The sequence below is a fragment of the Gobio gobio genome (genome assembly GCF_949357685.1).
Source record: "Gobio gobio genome assembly, chromosome: 24".
In the NCBI taxonomy this organism is placed as follows: Eukaryota; Metazoa; Chordata; class Actinopteri; order Cypriniformes; family Gobionidae; genus Gobio; species Gobio gobio.
Genome location: NC_137120.1, coordinates 10,346,727 through 10,362,721, shown reverse-complemented (window position 1 = coordinate 10,362,721; position 15,995 = coordinate 10,346,727). Strand labels below are relative to the sequence as shown.

The 15,995-nt window shown below is 43.6% G+C and overlaps 1 protein-coding gene across 1 annotated transcript in view; it reads left to right on the top strand.

The window, feature by feature from the left end:
* Positions 1–15,995, top strand: part of LOC307120119 (uncharacterized protein) — a 51,561-nt gene that overhangs the window by 33,136 nt on the left and 2,430 nt on the right. The window contains exon 4 of the mRNA XM_079806993.1: positions 13,775–13,914. Coding sequence (XP_079663119.1) covers positions 13,775–13,914 — 140 coding nt within the window. The remainder of the gene's footprint in view (positions 1–13,774; positions 13,915–15,995) is intronic.

Here is a 15,995-nt window from a genome sequence, read left to right as displayed (position 1 = left end):
ACAATGATCAACCATCAGGGCTTGCTGTACCGACGGATCAAGGAGGAGGACGGCCAGCACCGTTTGCAGCTCATCGTTCCGAAGGCCTTGATCCAACGAACGCTACAAAGCATACACAAAAGGACAACGGAGAGACATCACGGATGGCTAAAAACTCTCCTCAGAATCCTAGAGGTAGACTGGTGGTCCACGATTCGGAAGGATGTCTGGCGATATGTGGGAGACTGCGAAAGGTGTACCTTCATCAACAAGAACAAAGAACCATCTCGTCACCCTGCATCAACACTAACACCCACACCACCCATCAAGTCAGGAAGGAGGAATTTACAGGGGGAGCGGCGTGCCAGTAAAGCTGGGTATAGAAAGCACCAGGGAGGAATCGCGTAACCTATCCAGGGTTACCCAGGCTGGTATCGACTTCCACCATTTTTTCATGGTTCCCCAGTTCCTTCCAGCCAACTAGTGCCTGCATGGGAGTGCCTAGTTTTAGCTAATTTATTTCAAAGACATTTTAAGACACACTTTGAAGAGGATACCCATTTTATGGACAATGGATGGCAGTACTCTGGAGAGGCTGGTTTCTTGCCCGTGGTGCCGTAGGCAAAGGGGGGAGACTATGTGACACTGTCACATAAGAGACATGTTTTATCCGCTCTATTTAATTCAATGACATGTATAATAGAGTTTTAATTGGTTTACAGTTTCCTTAGTCCATTTTATTCCTCTCACCATCTTAAGTGTGTATATGTCTTTAAGTAATTAAGGGTTGGCATGTGACCAGTCACATGATAGGAAGGGGATAGGGATGGGGAAATGAAGCCTCATGAAGCAGTGAGGCTTTCCCCTGACTGTTCCGGGAAAAGATTTGAAGCTTCAAGAGTGTCGAGAACAGCGCCATCTGGTGGTTATTTAAAATAAAGCAGCCAGAACCCTCTGGAAGAAGCTCTGTCAGATGAAGCAACCACAACACACTCCCATCGTTTCAATGTTATGTGTACATATAAAAGCCTTACACGTTTGTGTTTAATTTGTCCATTAAATAAATTAATTTACTCATTAAAGTGTGACAATAAAATATAATATGAGCTCATATGATTCTATAATATCTAATATAGGCCTACTCTCTCTCTCTCTCTCTCTCTCTCTCTCTCTCTCTCTCTCTCTCTCTCTCTCTCTCTCAACACACACATAGTGAATAAGGACATTGTGTGATAGGATCATTAAATGTGCTAATGACACTTGGCAGTGATAGTGCTTGTGTAACTGTAGGAATAACAGAAAAGTGATAAAGTTTTTAATTATTTTTATTAAGGAAAAAAAAATGTTTCACAGTGGTTGGGCTAAGTCTATTTCTCCTCTTAGACAGTAGAAAAGCATACATACATTGGAAGCTATAAACTCAAAATATTCCCAGATAGGGGAAGTCTTTCTTTTTTTGCCTGTTGCCATTGCTCTAAATACAAACCCTTCACCAAACACCAACACCCTATCCCATAATCCCACCCTAACCCCAAATTACCTAGAAAACAACAAAAGTGCAAAGATTTTACCAAAATAAAAAGACACAACAAAAACAAAAAATAGTGACAAATAAATGTTGGTTATCTAAATGTAATGTATTGATTAACTTTCAAAGTACAGCACTCTCCTCACAAACCCATCAACCAGACTGACTGAGCCAACAAGGACTCCGAACCTCCTGACACGCAAAGCGAAACGCGCGCGTGATTGGACAGAAAGTGAGGCTTCATTTGTCATCGATCACATGACTCTGGGAAACCAATACACACCCCGATACGGAGCTTCACTAGAAATTGTCTCGGATGCGCATCGAAGCTTCAGTGTCATAGGTAACATCACTAGTAGGGATGGGGAAATGAAGCCTCATGAAGCAGTAATGCTTTCCCCTGACTATTCCGGGAAAAGATTTGAAGCTTCAAGAGTGTCGAGAACAGCGCCATCTGGTGCTTATTTAAAATAAAGCAGCCAGAAGCCTGTGGAAGAAGCTCTGTCAGATGAAGCAACCACAACACACTCCCATCGTTTCAATGTTATGTGTAGCCTACAAATAAAAGCCTTACACGTTTGTGAATAATTTGTCCATTAAATAAATTAATTTACTCATTAAATGTGACAATAAAATATAATATGAGCTTATATGATTCAATAAGATCTAATATAGGCATTCTCTCTCTCTCTCTCTCTCTCAACACACACATAGTGAATAAGGTGCTTATGACACTTGGCAGTGATGGTGCTTGTGTAGGAATAACAGAAAAGTGAAAAGTTTTTAATTATTTTTATTAAGGGAAAAAAACTGTTTCACAGAGTTGGGACTGAGTCACATTGGAAGCTATAAACTCAAAATATTCACAGATAGGGGAAGTCTTTATTTTTTTGCCTGTTGCCATTGCTCTAAATACAAAGCCTTCACCAAACACCAAAACCCTCTCCCCTAATCCCACCCTAACCCAAATTACCTAGAAAAATAAAATAAAATAAAAAGACACAACAACAACAACAACATTTGGTTATCTAAATGTAATGTGATAACTTTCAAAGTACAGCACTGTCCTCACAAACCCATCAACCAGACTGACTGAGCCAACAAGGACTCTGGGGTTCGAACCAAGGTTATTATAGTTTTGCATTTTTAAATTAGTTTTTATTTTATTATCGTTTTCGATTTTGCAACAAATTTCAGTTTAGTTTTAGTTCGTTTTAGAAATTATTTTGCTAGTTTTAGTTTAGTTTTTATTTTGTAAACACATTTCTATTTAGTTTTTATATATTTCGTTTCAGTTTTAGTTTTAGTAATTATAGTTTAGCAGAGTTACCAGAACGCAGTGTAGAGACCAAATCAAGATTTTTAACTTCAGCAAAGTTTAATGTTTGCTCCGATTAGAGTTTACTCTAATGCATATACAATAATATAAATAATATAATGTAATAAAGATTGTTTTATTTAAAGGATTAGTTCACTTTCAAATAAACTTTTGCTATAATTTACTCACTCCCTTGTCATCCAAAATATCCATGTCTTTCTGTCTTCAGTCGAAAAGAAATTAAGATATTTGATGAAAATATTTCAGGATATTTCTCCATATAATGGAAGTCAATAGACTCCATACGGTTCAAGGTCCAAATGAGAGATTCAGTACAGCTTCAAAAGGGCTTTAAACCACATCAAACGGTATCAGACGATCAATAAGGGTCTTATCTAGCGAAACGATCGGTCATTTAAAAAAATAAATAAATAAAGTTTAAGTTTTATAAGCACAAATGCTCGCCGTGCTCTGTTCAGTGATGCGTGCTCGTGACGTCACGTAAAACACAATTACGGTGAAAAGGCTATATGCTAGACGCAGCGGAAGTACCGAGTCAGTGTTTACAAATGAGCGGAAGGAGGACCGTATCCACATATTCAAACGTCTTTGTGCCTGCGTAGCGCAACCTTTTCAACGTAATTGCGTTTTACGTGACGTCACGAGCGCGCATCACTAAACAGAGCACGGCGAGCATTTGTGCTTATAAAACTTAAACTTTATTTATTTAAAAAAAAAAAAGACCGATCATTTCGCTAGATAAGACCTTTATGGATCGTCTGGTACCGTTTGATGTGGTTTAAAGCCCTTTTGAAGCTGTACTGAACCTCTCATTTGGACCTTGAACCGTATGGAGTCTATTGACTTCCGTTATATGGAGAAAAATCCTGAAATCTTTTCATCAAAAATCTTCATTTCTTTTCGACTGAGGACAGAAAGACATCTTGGGTGACAAGGGGGTGAGTAAATTATAAGCAAAAGTTTATTTGAAAGTGAACTAATCCTTTAATGCCATGTCAGCAGCTAAGGCTATATTCATGGCAAAAATTAAATTACAAAAATACAAATATCATATAAATACAATAAAACCAAGCAAACAAACACGTCATATACAAAATGTTTTAAAATCAACTTATGATAAAAAAATCCAAAACCTTTTCATGCATAATCTTACTAAATAAGTTCTTAAGTGAAATAACTTGATAAAAGAGCATTCTTGTTTTAACCCAGGACAGTCCAACAAAACATGTTTAACAGAGAGGGGAATCTACAAAACATGCATAAAGTTGGGTCTTTACCTTTAAGCAAAAAAGCTTGAGTCAAACTATGACCTATACGACAAAAATGGTCTGAGATTGAACAAAGAACCAACACCAGATGAAATATTGTAAAATAATTAAAAGCTTATTTATTTAAAGATTATTTCTTCAGTAGTACAATGTAGGCTAGCAGTGTGACCACAGCTAAAGTCATCTGACTACAGCCAACACAAACTGTTGTGAAGACAGTGGGATTAAATAATTAAGTGTATATGCTGTCTGCATATGTGTGTGTGTGTGTGTGTGTGTGTGTGTGTGTGTGTGTGTGTGTGTGTGTGTGTGTGTGTGTGTGTGTGTGTGTGTGTGTGTGTGTGTGTGTGTGTGTGTGTGTGTGTGTGTGTGTGTGTCCTGGTATTCCCTACTTTGTGGGGAAATGTCTCCACACGGATGATAATATTATTAGTAGTAAATGATTTGTGAAAACAATGATAACACCTTTGAGCCTGTCAATATTATGCGAACATGAAATCTCAAACACACAGTAGCACTTGCTACTATAGTTTCTGTTGCACCTGCGTCTCTCGTCGGCGCGTAACGGCGCTCTAAAAGCAGTGAGTTTAAGTTCAACGTGCGTCTCATTACCTTGTGTAATTTCCCATTTCACTGCCACGAACGCATTCTTTGTGAACAGCCGTTTAGGACTAGCGATGTGTGTTCACTGCACATGTCGCGTCAGAGGATAGCGGTTAATCTCCTCAGATCACTTCACGCGCTGTAGCTCCACAGACACACCCTCAACCGCTACAGGTCAGATTCTCCGCCACAGTAAAGAGAGCTTATTAAATACGAAAACGAATATTTATTTTTGCTAATTATTATTTTATTACAGTTAGTTTTTCAGTAAGAGTTGTTAGTTTAGTTTAGTTTTAGTTTTTCATTTATTATGATTTTTTAATTTTATTTCAGTTTACGAAAATGTTTTTTGACCAATAGTTTTAGTCTTAGTTTCAGTTTTCATTTACGAAAATAACCTTGGTTCGAACCTTCTGACACGCAAAGCGAAACGCGCACATGATTGGACAGAGCTTTGTCTTGCTTAGACAACCTCTGTCCCCTTTCATCCAGCCCGCACCACCCCCTCTGCCCCCTGGCTGTCTGACGTTCTCCGCGAACATCGCTCTGGACTCCGGGCGGCAGAGAGGAAGTGGCGCAAAACTAAAAACGCTACTGACCTAACCCTGTATCAGTCTCTTCTCGCTTCTTTCTCTACTAATGTCTCCACTGCTAAAACTACATACTACCACAACAAAATCAACAACTGCTCCAACTCTCGTGCACTTTTCAAAACATTCTCTTCGCTCCTTTGTCCTCCTCCCCCCCCTCCTTCGTCAACTCTTACAGCTGATGACTTTGCATCATTTTTCACAAACAAAACCTCTTCCATCAGCAGCCAATTCTCCACACCACAAACCGACACACACATCTCAACGACCATCACACACATGCTCCCCTCCTTCTCTCTGCTCTCCGAAGCAGATGTCTCCAAACTCATCCTTTCCAATCATCCCACTAGATGTCCGCTTGATCCTATCCCCACTCACCTCCTTCAGGCCATTTCTTCTTCTGTTATTCCTGCACTCACTCACATTGTCAACACCTCTCTTCACACCGGGACTTTCCCCACAGCATTTAAGCTGGCTCGGGTAACCCCACTGCTTAAAAAACACTTTCTAAACCCAGCACTTTTAGAAAACTACAGACTGGTATCCCTTCTACCTTTCATTGCAAAGACACTTGAGCGGGCTGTGTTTAATCAGCTCTCTACGTTTCTTGAACAGAACAATCTCCTGGACATCAACCAATCCGGTTTCAAAAGCGGCCACTCAACTGAAACTGCCCTGCTCTCAGTTACGGAGGCACTGAGACAGGCAAGAGCAGCTTCCAAATCCACAGTACTTATCTTACTGGATTTGTCTGCTGCTTTTGACACAGTTAATCACCAGATCCTCCTGGCAAATCTCATGAAGATGGGCATCTCAGGAATTGCTCTCCAGTGGTTCAAGTCTTACCTCTCAGGTAGGTCCTTCAGGGTGTCATGGAGTGGTGAAGTGTCTAAGTCACATCATCTAGCCACTGGCGTTCCCCAGGGCTCAGTGCTTGGACCACTTCTCTTCTCTCATCCACATGTCGTCGTTGGAATCGGTCATTCAGAAACATGGCTTTTCCTATCACTGCTATGCTGACGACACTCAACTCTACTTCTCATTTCAACCTGATGATCCATCGGTTGGTGTTCGTATCGCTGCCTGCCTAACAGACATTTCAGCCTGGATGAAGGAACATCACCTGCAACTCAACCTTGCAAAGACAGAACTGCTTGTGGTCTCAGCCAAACCAGCACTTCACCACAATCTCTCCATTCAGCTAGGTTCATCAACCATTACTCCATCCAGGACAGCCAGGAACCTTGGGGTTGTGATTGATGATCAGCTAAAATTCACTGACCACATTACTACAACAACCCGGTCCTGCAGATTTGCACTATTCAACATTAGGAAGATTAGACCCTTCCTATCAGATCATGCCACACAACTACTGGTACAAGCTCTTGTTCTCTCCAGACTGGACTACTGCAATGCTCTTCTAGCGGGCCTTCCGGCATGCACTATCAAACCCTTGCAACTGATCCAGAATGCAGCGGCGAGGTTGGTCTTTAGTGAGCCGAAGAGAGCACACGTCACGCCTCTCCTCATCAGTCTGCACTGGCTACCAATAGCCGCTCGCATTAAATTCAAGGCACTGGTGCTCGCCTTCAAAACATCCACTGGCTCTGCACCAATATACCTAAACTCGCTCGTTCAGACTTACACACCCTCCAGGAACTTGCGTTCTGCCAGTGAACGACGCCTTGTGGTGCCATCCCAGAGAGGCATGAAATCGCTGTAACGGACCTTTTCCTGGACCGTTCCCACCTGGTGGAATGACCTGCCTATCTCAATTCATGCGGCCGAGTCTGTAGCCATTTTCAAAAAATGTCTAAAGACACATCTTTTCCAGCAACACCTGACCGATCGAGAATAGCACTTATCATTCTATTCATTTTCTGTCTGTCTAATTTATTTATTTAAAAAAAAAAAAATTCTGTTCTGTGCTAGATTAACTGAGACTTGTTACAGCACTTGCATATTGTTGATATTGTTGCCCTTGGACTGCTCTAGCTGCTTCTATTGCCCTCATTTGTAAGTCTCTTTGGATAAAAGCGTCTGCTAAATGACTAAATGTAAATGTGGACAGAAAGTGAGGCTTAATTTGTCATCGTTCATGTGACTCTGGGAAACCAATACACACCCCATACGAAGCTTCACTAGAAATTGTCTTTCATGCGTGATACGCGCATCGAAGCTTCAGTGTCATATATATCACTACTGTGTCGTTTTAAAGTCTCAGGTGAGCTTTGTTAATACACCATTTCTAATTAATCTCATCTCTGGTTCATGTATCATTCTTTTAACACCTAACGATCTCACACAGTAAAATATGACCGCATTTTAAATATTGTAACCCACCCAACTTTGGCTGAACGTTACGCTATCAGGCTAAGAGCTGTAGGCTGGGCGACACCTTATACATTCGCTAGATTGAGTATATATGTGTAGCCAGTTCCTCTCGTGTACTCACCCCAAGGGGCCAGTAACTGGACAGGCTCAGGTGTCTTTGCTTGCTGTTCCATTCCACTCCACGGACTGGATGCGTGCACATATCTGCTCAGGTAAGCTTATCAGTAGGCCGTGAATTTCTCCAGCACTGTTGACGCCGACACCAGAGTGCATGCCCGCTTGGTCAGCCCTTGTGTTAGGCTAGGTGCCTCCATGTGCATGATTCCCCCGTTGGGCAACCCCCACATGTGTATTTCCATGGTAAGTCTCTTCGAGCTTGTGTCTTCCCTCGGCAAGACACCTTGCCACCCATGGGGTTGAAGGATTCCACCTGCGGTTGGATAGTCCAGGTTCTTCCATATGTAGCTCCTAAGAGGGCCATATGTGTATTTTCTAAGTCCTCCCTTCGGGCAAGCATTGTTCTGCATTTTCTCCATGTGGGATATGCTCCCAGTATTCCTTATAATGCGTTGCGCCTACTCCTTCGTTTGTGCTCAGACTCAAGGCAGGGAGCTCTGGCAAGGGGACGTAATGTCTAATGTCAAAGTATCGTACCAGAAGCTCAAAATGATCGTATTTGGAAGAAAATTATCGTATACGAGTCAAACGTACAGAATACAGCAATTTATCTAGACCAACAACTTTATTTATCTATTCTATACCAACAACTCTTCGCCTTCCTTTTCAGCACTTATTTTCTATATTGTATAGCCTGACGTCGTCAAACTCAGATTCTAGTCAGAATATGAGTCTGATACTGCTCCATTGGGCTGTGAATATAGGGTGCGTTTGAATGCCTCTGCACTCAATTGGATAGACCTACAACAAATCAGAGCAACGGAGTAAGTGACGTATGTTGAGCGACGCATAGTTGTCAACAGAACTCAACTGCACGCACTCTGGAAGAAGTAGTAGAAGTAGATGAGTTTAAACGATCTTTGCCGTTGTTGTAAAAATAATTTCAGGATACACAGTACTTACCAGCATGATCATAATTTTTTAGATAAATGGTGAATGCATATGAACAAGTTCTCCGTTTAGTAAACAAATTCAACCCAAGCGCTCTTTGGTGACGTGGATGATGACGTTACTGTTGATCATATGTCCATCATTGCATAAAGCCCGCCCTGACAATTTGATTGGTCCAAACCTCTCTGTTTCGAGCATAGTTGCTCCACAATGGATCAAGTCTAGACCGAACTTCCCGACCTCAGATGTTGGCATCCAAGCTATTAACTTTATTGCAAAACTATCGAACTCAGCTTGAAAACAACTGACTTAAATGCCGTGGCAGGAACGTTCACTTGTGCTCGTGAGAGAGAGTCATTCTCCATGATGATTGGCCGAGAACACCACGTTCACATTCTCCTCACAATCATGATGGTAGACGTAGGATCCACAGCTAGATCAATGAATTTAGAAGCCATATGACTATAACAACCATCATTTGAAGTGTCATGAAACTCTGAAATGATCTTACATTATGGGATTTTTTTCATTATTGATTGTACAGAGGTCAAAATTATCGTACAAAAACAATAATTATCACACGTCTGGCAACAGTGGTCCTGTCAGTCGTATTTAGCTACATCACGTGAATTCATCAGTTTCTCCTGAAATACATGAACGAAGGTAAGTGGCCTGTGAACTGGGAGAAGAATAGAGTAAACTTTATAGTTCCTTATACTATGTGTAATAAAACACATCGGCAAATTATATTTGAATGGATTGTTATTGCTGCTTCCATAGACACCAGTGTGTATTTTACAAACTATAAATATATTGTTTTGCTAGTGCTTATGTGTACTTAAATGTCTGAAACCTAAAATAATAAATAATTTTTTAGGTTAACACTTGTTAAATCTGCTCAGATTTCAAACGGATATGCACAAAAGTTGGATTTGGACTGACAGTGTGAACATGGCATGAATGCACACATCAACCTGATCACTTTATTCATGTAAACACTATGTTCGGATTCATCAATCAAATGGCAGGGTGACGCAGCGTCTCGTTCCCTACTCAGGGAACTAAGGTTACAGACGTAACCGAGACGTTCCCCTTCATGGGAACTCGAGCTGCGTCACCGCTTTGGGAACGAGACTAACCACGCCCCCATAGGAGCTGGATGCCCGCCTGTGTACATAGGAAGCGAGCACCCGAGCCCCCGGAGTAGTGTTAATATCTAGTTCATAGAACCTGACGAAAGTGAGTGGCGAGGACCAACCCGCTGCATCACAAACATCCTGCAGGGAAGCCCCTGCCAAAAGAGCCTGAGAGGCCACCATACTCCTAGTAGAGTGGGCCCGGACAGCCAAAGGAGAAGGCTGCCCGGCCGCCACATAAGCAAGTGAAATGGCCTCAACCACCCACTTGCTCATTCTCTGCTTAGAAACTGGTCCCCCTCTCGAGGGTGACCCGTAACACACAAACAACTGTTCAGATCTCCTCCACAGGGCAGCTCAGTGGACATAAGTATCTAATGCACGAACAGGGCAAAGCAGATTAAGTCTTTCCTGGTCTGACGTCATGAAGGGCGAAGGACAGAAAGCCTGAAGAACAATAGGTCTCACAGGATTAGTGAGAACCTTCGGAACATAACCCGGCCTAGGAGACAGGAAGGCCCTGGCCATACCGGGAACAAATTCCAAGCACGATGGGGGCCACTGAAAGGGCTTGTAAATCTCCATTTCTTTTCAAAGAAGAAATAGCAAGCAGAAAGATAGTCTTAAGAGTAAGAAACTTCTCTGAACCTTCCTCAAGCGGCTCAAAGGGAGCCTCGGAAAGGCCTTGAAGCACAATGGCCAAGTCCCAGGCTGGCACCTTGGTGCACACAACAGGTCTTAACCTCAAGGTTGCGCGGAGGAAACGAGTTACTAAAGGGTGTCGCCCCAAAGAAATACCACCCAAAGGAGTGTGGTAAGCAGCTAAGGCCGCCACATACACCTTCAGTGTGGAGGGAGCTAACCCAGCGGAGAATCTCTCCTGCAAGAACTCCAACACCGCACTTGCAGGGCAGTTAACTGGATCCCACAGGTGCTCTCTACAGCAAACGGTGAAGAGTCTCCACTTAAGAGCGTACAGTTTCCTCGTGGAGGGAGCTCTAGAGTGTAGAATGGTCTCCACAACCCCAGCTGAGAGACCAGAGCTTATGAGCTGGGCCCCCTCAGAGGCCAAGCCCACAGCTTCCACAACTCTGGGCGAGGGTGTACGAAGACACCACCCGCCTGAGAGAGAAGGTCCTCCCTGAGCGGAATCTCCAGGGGAGAGCCATCGAGGAGAGACACAATGTCCGAGAACCATACTCGGCCCGGCCAGTATGGGGCTATTAGCAGAAGACGGGCCCCGTCCCGGCGCACTCTCTCTAAAACCCCCGGAAGCAGAGAGATCGGGGGAAATGCGTACAGGGGTAGCCTCAGCCACTCCTGCACCATAGCGTCCAGTCCGAAAGGAGCTGGAGGCGTTAGGGAGAACCACAGTTGACAATGGGTGTTCTTGTGTGTTGCAAACAGGTCCACTTGGGCCCTGCCGAACTTCTCCCAAAGGAGCTCCACCACCTCGGTGTGAAGTCTCCATTCCCCGGGCCTCAGCCCCTGTCTCGACAGGATGTTTGCTTCCACATTCAACCGCCCAGGGATGTACATAGCTCTCACTGAGAGTAGTTTCCCCTGGGACCAAAGGAGAATAAGGCGTGCCAGTTTGTACAACTGACGAGACCTCAGACCCCCTTGATGGTTGATATAGGAGACCACCGATGTGCTGTCTGTGCGAACAAGCACATGATGGCCCCTGAGATACGACAGAAAGTGCTTCAGAGCCTGAAACACTGCCAACATTTCTAGACAATTTATGTGCCACGAATGCTGGTGCTCCTGCCATAAGCCCTGGGCCGAGCGACCACTCATGGTCGCCCCCCAGCCCGTAAGGGAGGCATCCGTGCTCAGAGATTCCCGCTGGCATGGTGCCCCCAGTAACGGGCCTAGGGCCAGAAACTGAGGATCCTTCCACATGACCAAGGAGTGGAGACATCGCCGCGAAACCTTAATCACCCGAAAGGGATTTCCCCTCGGAGAAAAACCTCTGGTTTTGAGCCACCACTGTAACGGTCTCATGTACAAAAGGGCTGCACGGAATGATCTTGGACACTGCTGCCATGAGACTCAGCAGTCTCTGAAACTGTTTTACAGTAAGTAAAACTCTCACAGCCGAGCGGATCGACTCCATGCGAGGTTCTGATAAGCGGGCCCGCATAGAGACCGAATCCCAACTCACGCCTAGATACGTTATTCTCTGTACTGGAGAAAGAACGGTCTTCTTGGAGTTGAGCCTCAGCCCCAGCCTCCTCATGTGCGCGAGCACAACATCTCGATGTTGAACCGCGAGACGAGCTGACTGTGCTAGGATCAGCCAGTCGTCGATGTAATTGGGAATGCGAATCCCCTGCATACGCAAGGGGACTAACGCAGCGTCCACACACTTCGTGAACGTGCGGGGTGAAAGAGCTAGACCGAAGGGAAGCACCCGATACTGATACGCTTCTCCCTTGAAAGCGAATCTCAGGAACTTCCTGTGATGCGGAAGGATGGAGACGTGGAAATACGCATCTTTGAGATCTATCGTTACAAACCAGTCCTCGGACCTGATCTGAGACACGATCTGTTTGAGTGTGAGCATCTTGAACTTGAGCTTTGCTACGGCCCGGTTCAAGATGCGCATATCTAAGATAGGAGATAGCACATTAGATGTGTATCCCCGCTCGTGATGTAACGTGAGCAGGGAGGAACACATCTAACGAAATGCTGTTCACTCGCCATTCTCTCTTGATAAGTCATTGTGTATGCTTTTTGTAAAAAACAAGAAAGTCTGAACTCAAGACACAAAACACAGAGCTGACAATATGACAAATGACACAGAGCACTTGCTGAAGACAACAGAAGCTGTGGGCGTGTGTTTCCGGGGATGCTTTATACTTTCCGGTCAATGACGTCACCCGTCTATGACGTTCCGTCTCTCTTATTGGACTGATGACATACGTGCTTCACGACGCAATCACGCAGAGGCGTTCCCAAAACGGTGACGCAGCTCGAGTTCCCATGAAGGGGAACAATATCTTACAACTGATGACTAAAGTAAAGAAGTGTGAATGTCAGTCAAAATTATTGTTAAAGGTCCCATGGCATGGCATTTTTCTATTATTTTATAATGTTTCCTGATGTGTACTTATATTGTTAGTATGATTTTTACATCATAAAATGTCATAATTTAGAAATAAAAGGCATTTTTTTCTATACTGATGTTTGCCCTGTGGCTAAATGCCCTGTTTCAAGAGGCGTGTCTGCTGTGAGACTTCAGTAAAAACGCCCACTGTTGTGATTGGCTGACATCTTTGCATTTGAAATGAGTATCAGATCTTGTAGCGGAGGGGGCGTGGTTTAACGAGGTCTACCAGGCACAAACAGGCACGAGCCTGCTGCCAGAGAGACACGGATGGACCGAAGTTCACTTCTCATCAGTTCTCAGCACGTCTCAGTTCAGTGAACTGTTGTAGTTACTAGCATATACTTCAGGTTATTAGTTTATTTCTAGTCAGAGGGGATGTCACTCATGTCAGAAAGTTAGTAACTTTAGTAAATTATGGATCAGCGCTGACTGGAGACGCGAACCGTTTAGAACGATTCAGTCCGATTTGGTGAACTGATTCGGTTCACTAAAAAGAACCAGTTCAAAAGAATGATTAGTTCTAGCATGGGCGTGCCAAATTCTCTGGGCGGAGGAAAGGGAGGTAACCGTTCCTGTTATGACTTCATAACAGGAAAATTCCAGATTAGCTCGTCTGGGCTGTCATTTTCTCAAAGGCAGAGAAAGACAGCCACAACTCTGTTTACACCGATCACAATTTCTAGCCACTTGGGGACAATATTCAGGCTAGGGGAACTCATATTAATGTTGAAAAACCTCTTAAAATGAAAATTTCATGCCATGGGACCTTTAAATACTGGATGGATGTCTAGTAATAATAGTTGTCTGTCTTCAGGTGTTCCAGGTACAGGTCTGTCTTCAGGTGCTACAGGAGGAATAGTTGTTTGTGTTCTGCTGGTGTTTGCTGCTGCTGCAACTGCTGGTGGGATTTACTACCGTCACCGCAGGATCTATACACCACCAGCAGCACAGATTGTAAGGATTATATATGACTAATTTAATAGACTAATTTAAAGAAATATGAGATGTACTGTGCAAAAAAGACTTCAAAAGAACAGTGGTATGAATATATTTTTAGATTTTCTTCGTTAATGTAAATGAATGAGAAAAAATTCACCCCCCTCACAGTTGTCATGAAGGGCAAAATTAGATATATAGACCAAAACCACAATTTGTACCAGGCTGTAAACATGTTTTTTTTCTACTGTAATGTTGGGCATTTTAACATGGTGCTCAATGAGATTCTGCTCCCTTCTGGAGCCTATATCTAGTGGCCAGTCGATGAATTGCAGTTTAAGAGGAGGTTGCAGCTTGAGTGTAGCCATAGACTGAAAAAAAATATGGACGTAGTGTCCGTGACGTCACCCATAGGATTCTGAAGAGCAGTTTTGAAACGTAAAGTAGGGTCGAGCTGCGTCATCGCGTGTCACTCCCGGATAACAGAAAATGGGCAAAGAGGTGGGACGTGGCTGGAGCTGAGGTGACACGATGACTAACAGACAGCACTAACAGACTAACAGTGGCCACTTTGAGTGACAGGTGAATAGCCATTTATCTATTCACCTGTCACTCAAAGTGGCCACGTCCCTAATTATGCAGAACTTTAAGGCTTTATATAATGTAAACGAATGAGATATAAAAAATTCACCCCCTCACAGTTGTCATGAAGGGCAAAATTAGATATATAGACCAAAACCACAATGTGTACCAGGCTGTAAACATGTTTTTTTCTGCTGTAAAGTTGGGCATTTTAACATGGGGCTCAATGAGATTCTGCTCCCTTCTGGAGTCTGTCTCTACAGTGGCCAGTAGTGATGGGCAGACCGAGGCTTTATGAAGCACTGAAACAGTTGAAGCAAATGTGCCATACACTGTGAAAATATTTTTAACACTAAGCAGATATTCACCAGTGAGACAGTGTTAAAACAAACAGCACCACAAATAACTCCCAAATAAACTGTACTTTTTTTCAGAGAGCAAGTGTCTTATTAACCAGCAGCCATATCACCCTGCAGCCCAAGACTGGTTTCTCACTGAAGCTAAGCAGGGCTGAGCCTGGTTAGTACCTGGATGGGAGACCAACTGGGAAAACCAGGTAGCTGCTGGTAGAGGTGTTAGTGAGGCCAGCAAGGGGTGCTCACCCTGTGGTCTGTGTGGGTCCTAACACCCCAGTATAGTGATTGGGACACTATACTGTAACAAGCACCGTCCTTTGGATGAGACGTTAAACCGAGGTCCTGACTCTCTGTGGTCATTAAAAATCCCAGGATGTCCTTCGATAAAAGAGTAGGGGTGTAACCCTGGCATCCTGGCCAAATTTGCCCATTGGCCCCTCTCCATCATGGCCTCCTAATCATCCCCATATACAGATTGGCTTCATCACTCTGTCTCCTCTCCACCAATCAGCTGGTGTGTGGTGGGCGTTCTGGCACAATATGGCTGCCGTCGCATCATCCAGGTGGTGCTGCACATTGGTGGTGGTTGAGGAGATTCCCCCTTCTATTTGTAAAGCGCTTTGAGTGCCTAGAAAAGCGCTATATAAATGTAACAAATTATTATTATTATTATTACACAACACCAATACAACAGTTTAAGCCTTTTAGATGTTATATTGAAATCACAATATTTCAAATTTATATTTCTGTAGTACAGATGAAAGTTTGATGCAGTTAAAGTCCCTGTAAAGTCAAAACTAAACATGTGTTCTGAGTTCCTCACACCACAGATAAATGTGTTATTAACCACCCAGCCAAATTTGAATCATAAAAAAATGCGGGAAGTACATAAAATAGCTTATCAAAAACCTGAAAAAATGAGCAGCATTCTCTGCTCTCAAACGCTGGGGGTGTGTCCGCTGTCGGCGCCGAAACCACGCCCACTCGCGGGAAAGCGGCAGTAGCACACAAGACAACACTCACTGATCACGAGCGTCTATGATCACGACGCACCAGATGTCGGCGGGATGGGAGGATGAAAGCCTGGGCGGGGGATAGTCGGTTCTGCAGCGGATTATCAGTGAATCCCAGTTGTCTCCGGTGAAAGTTTGTAAAACGAAC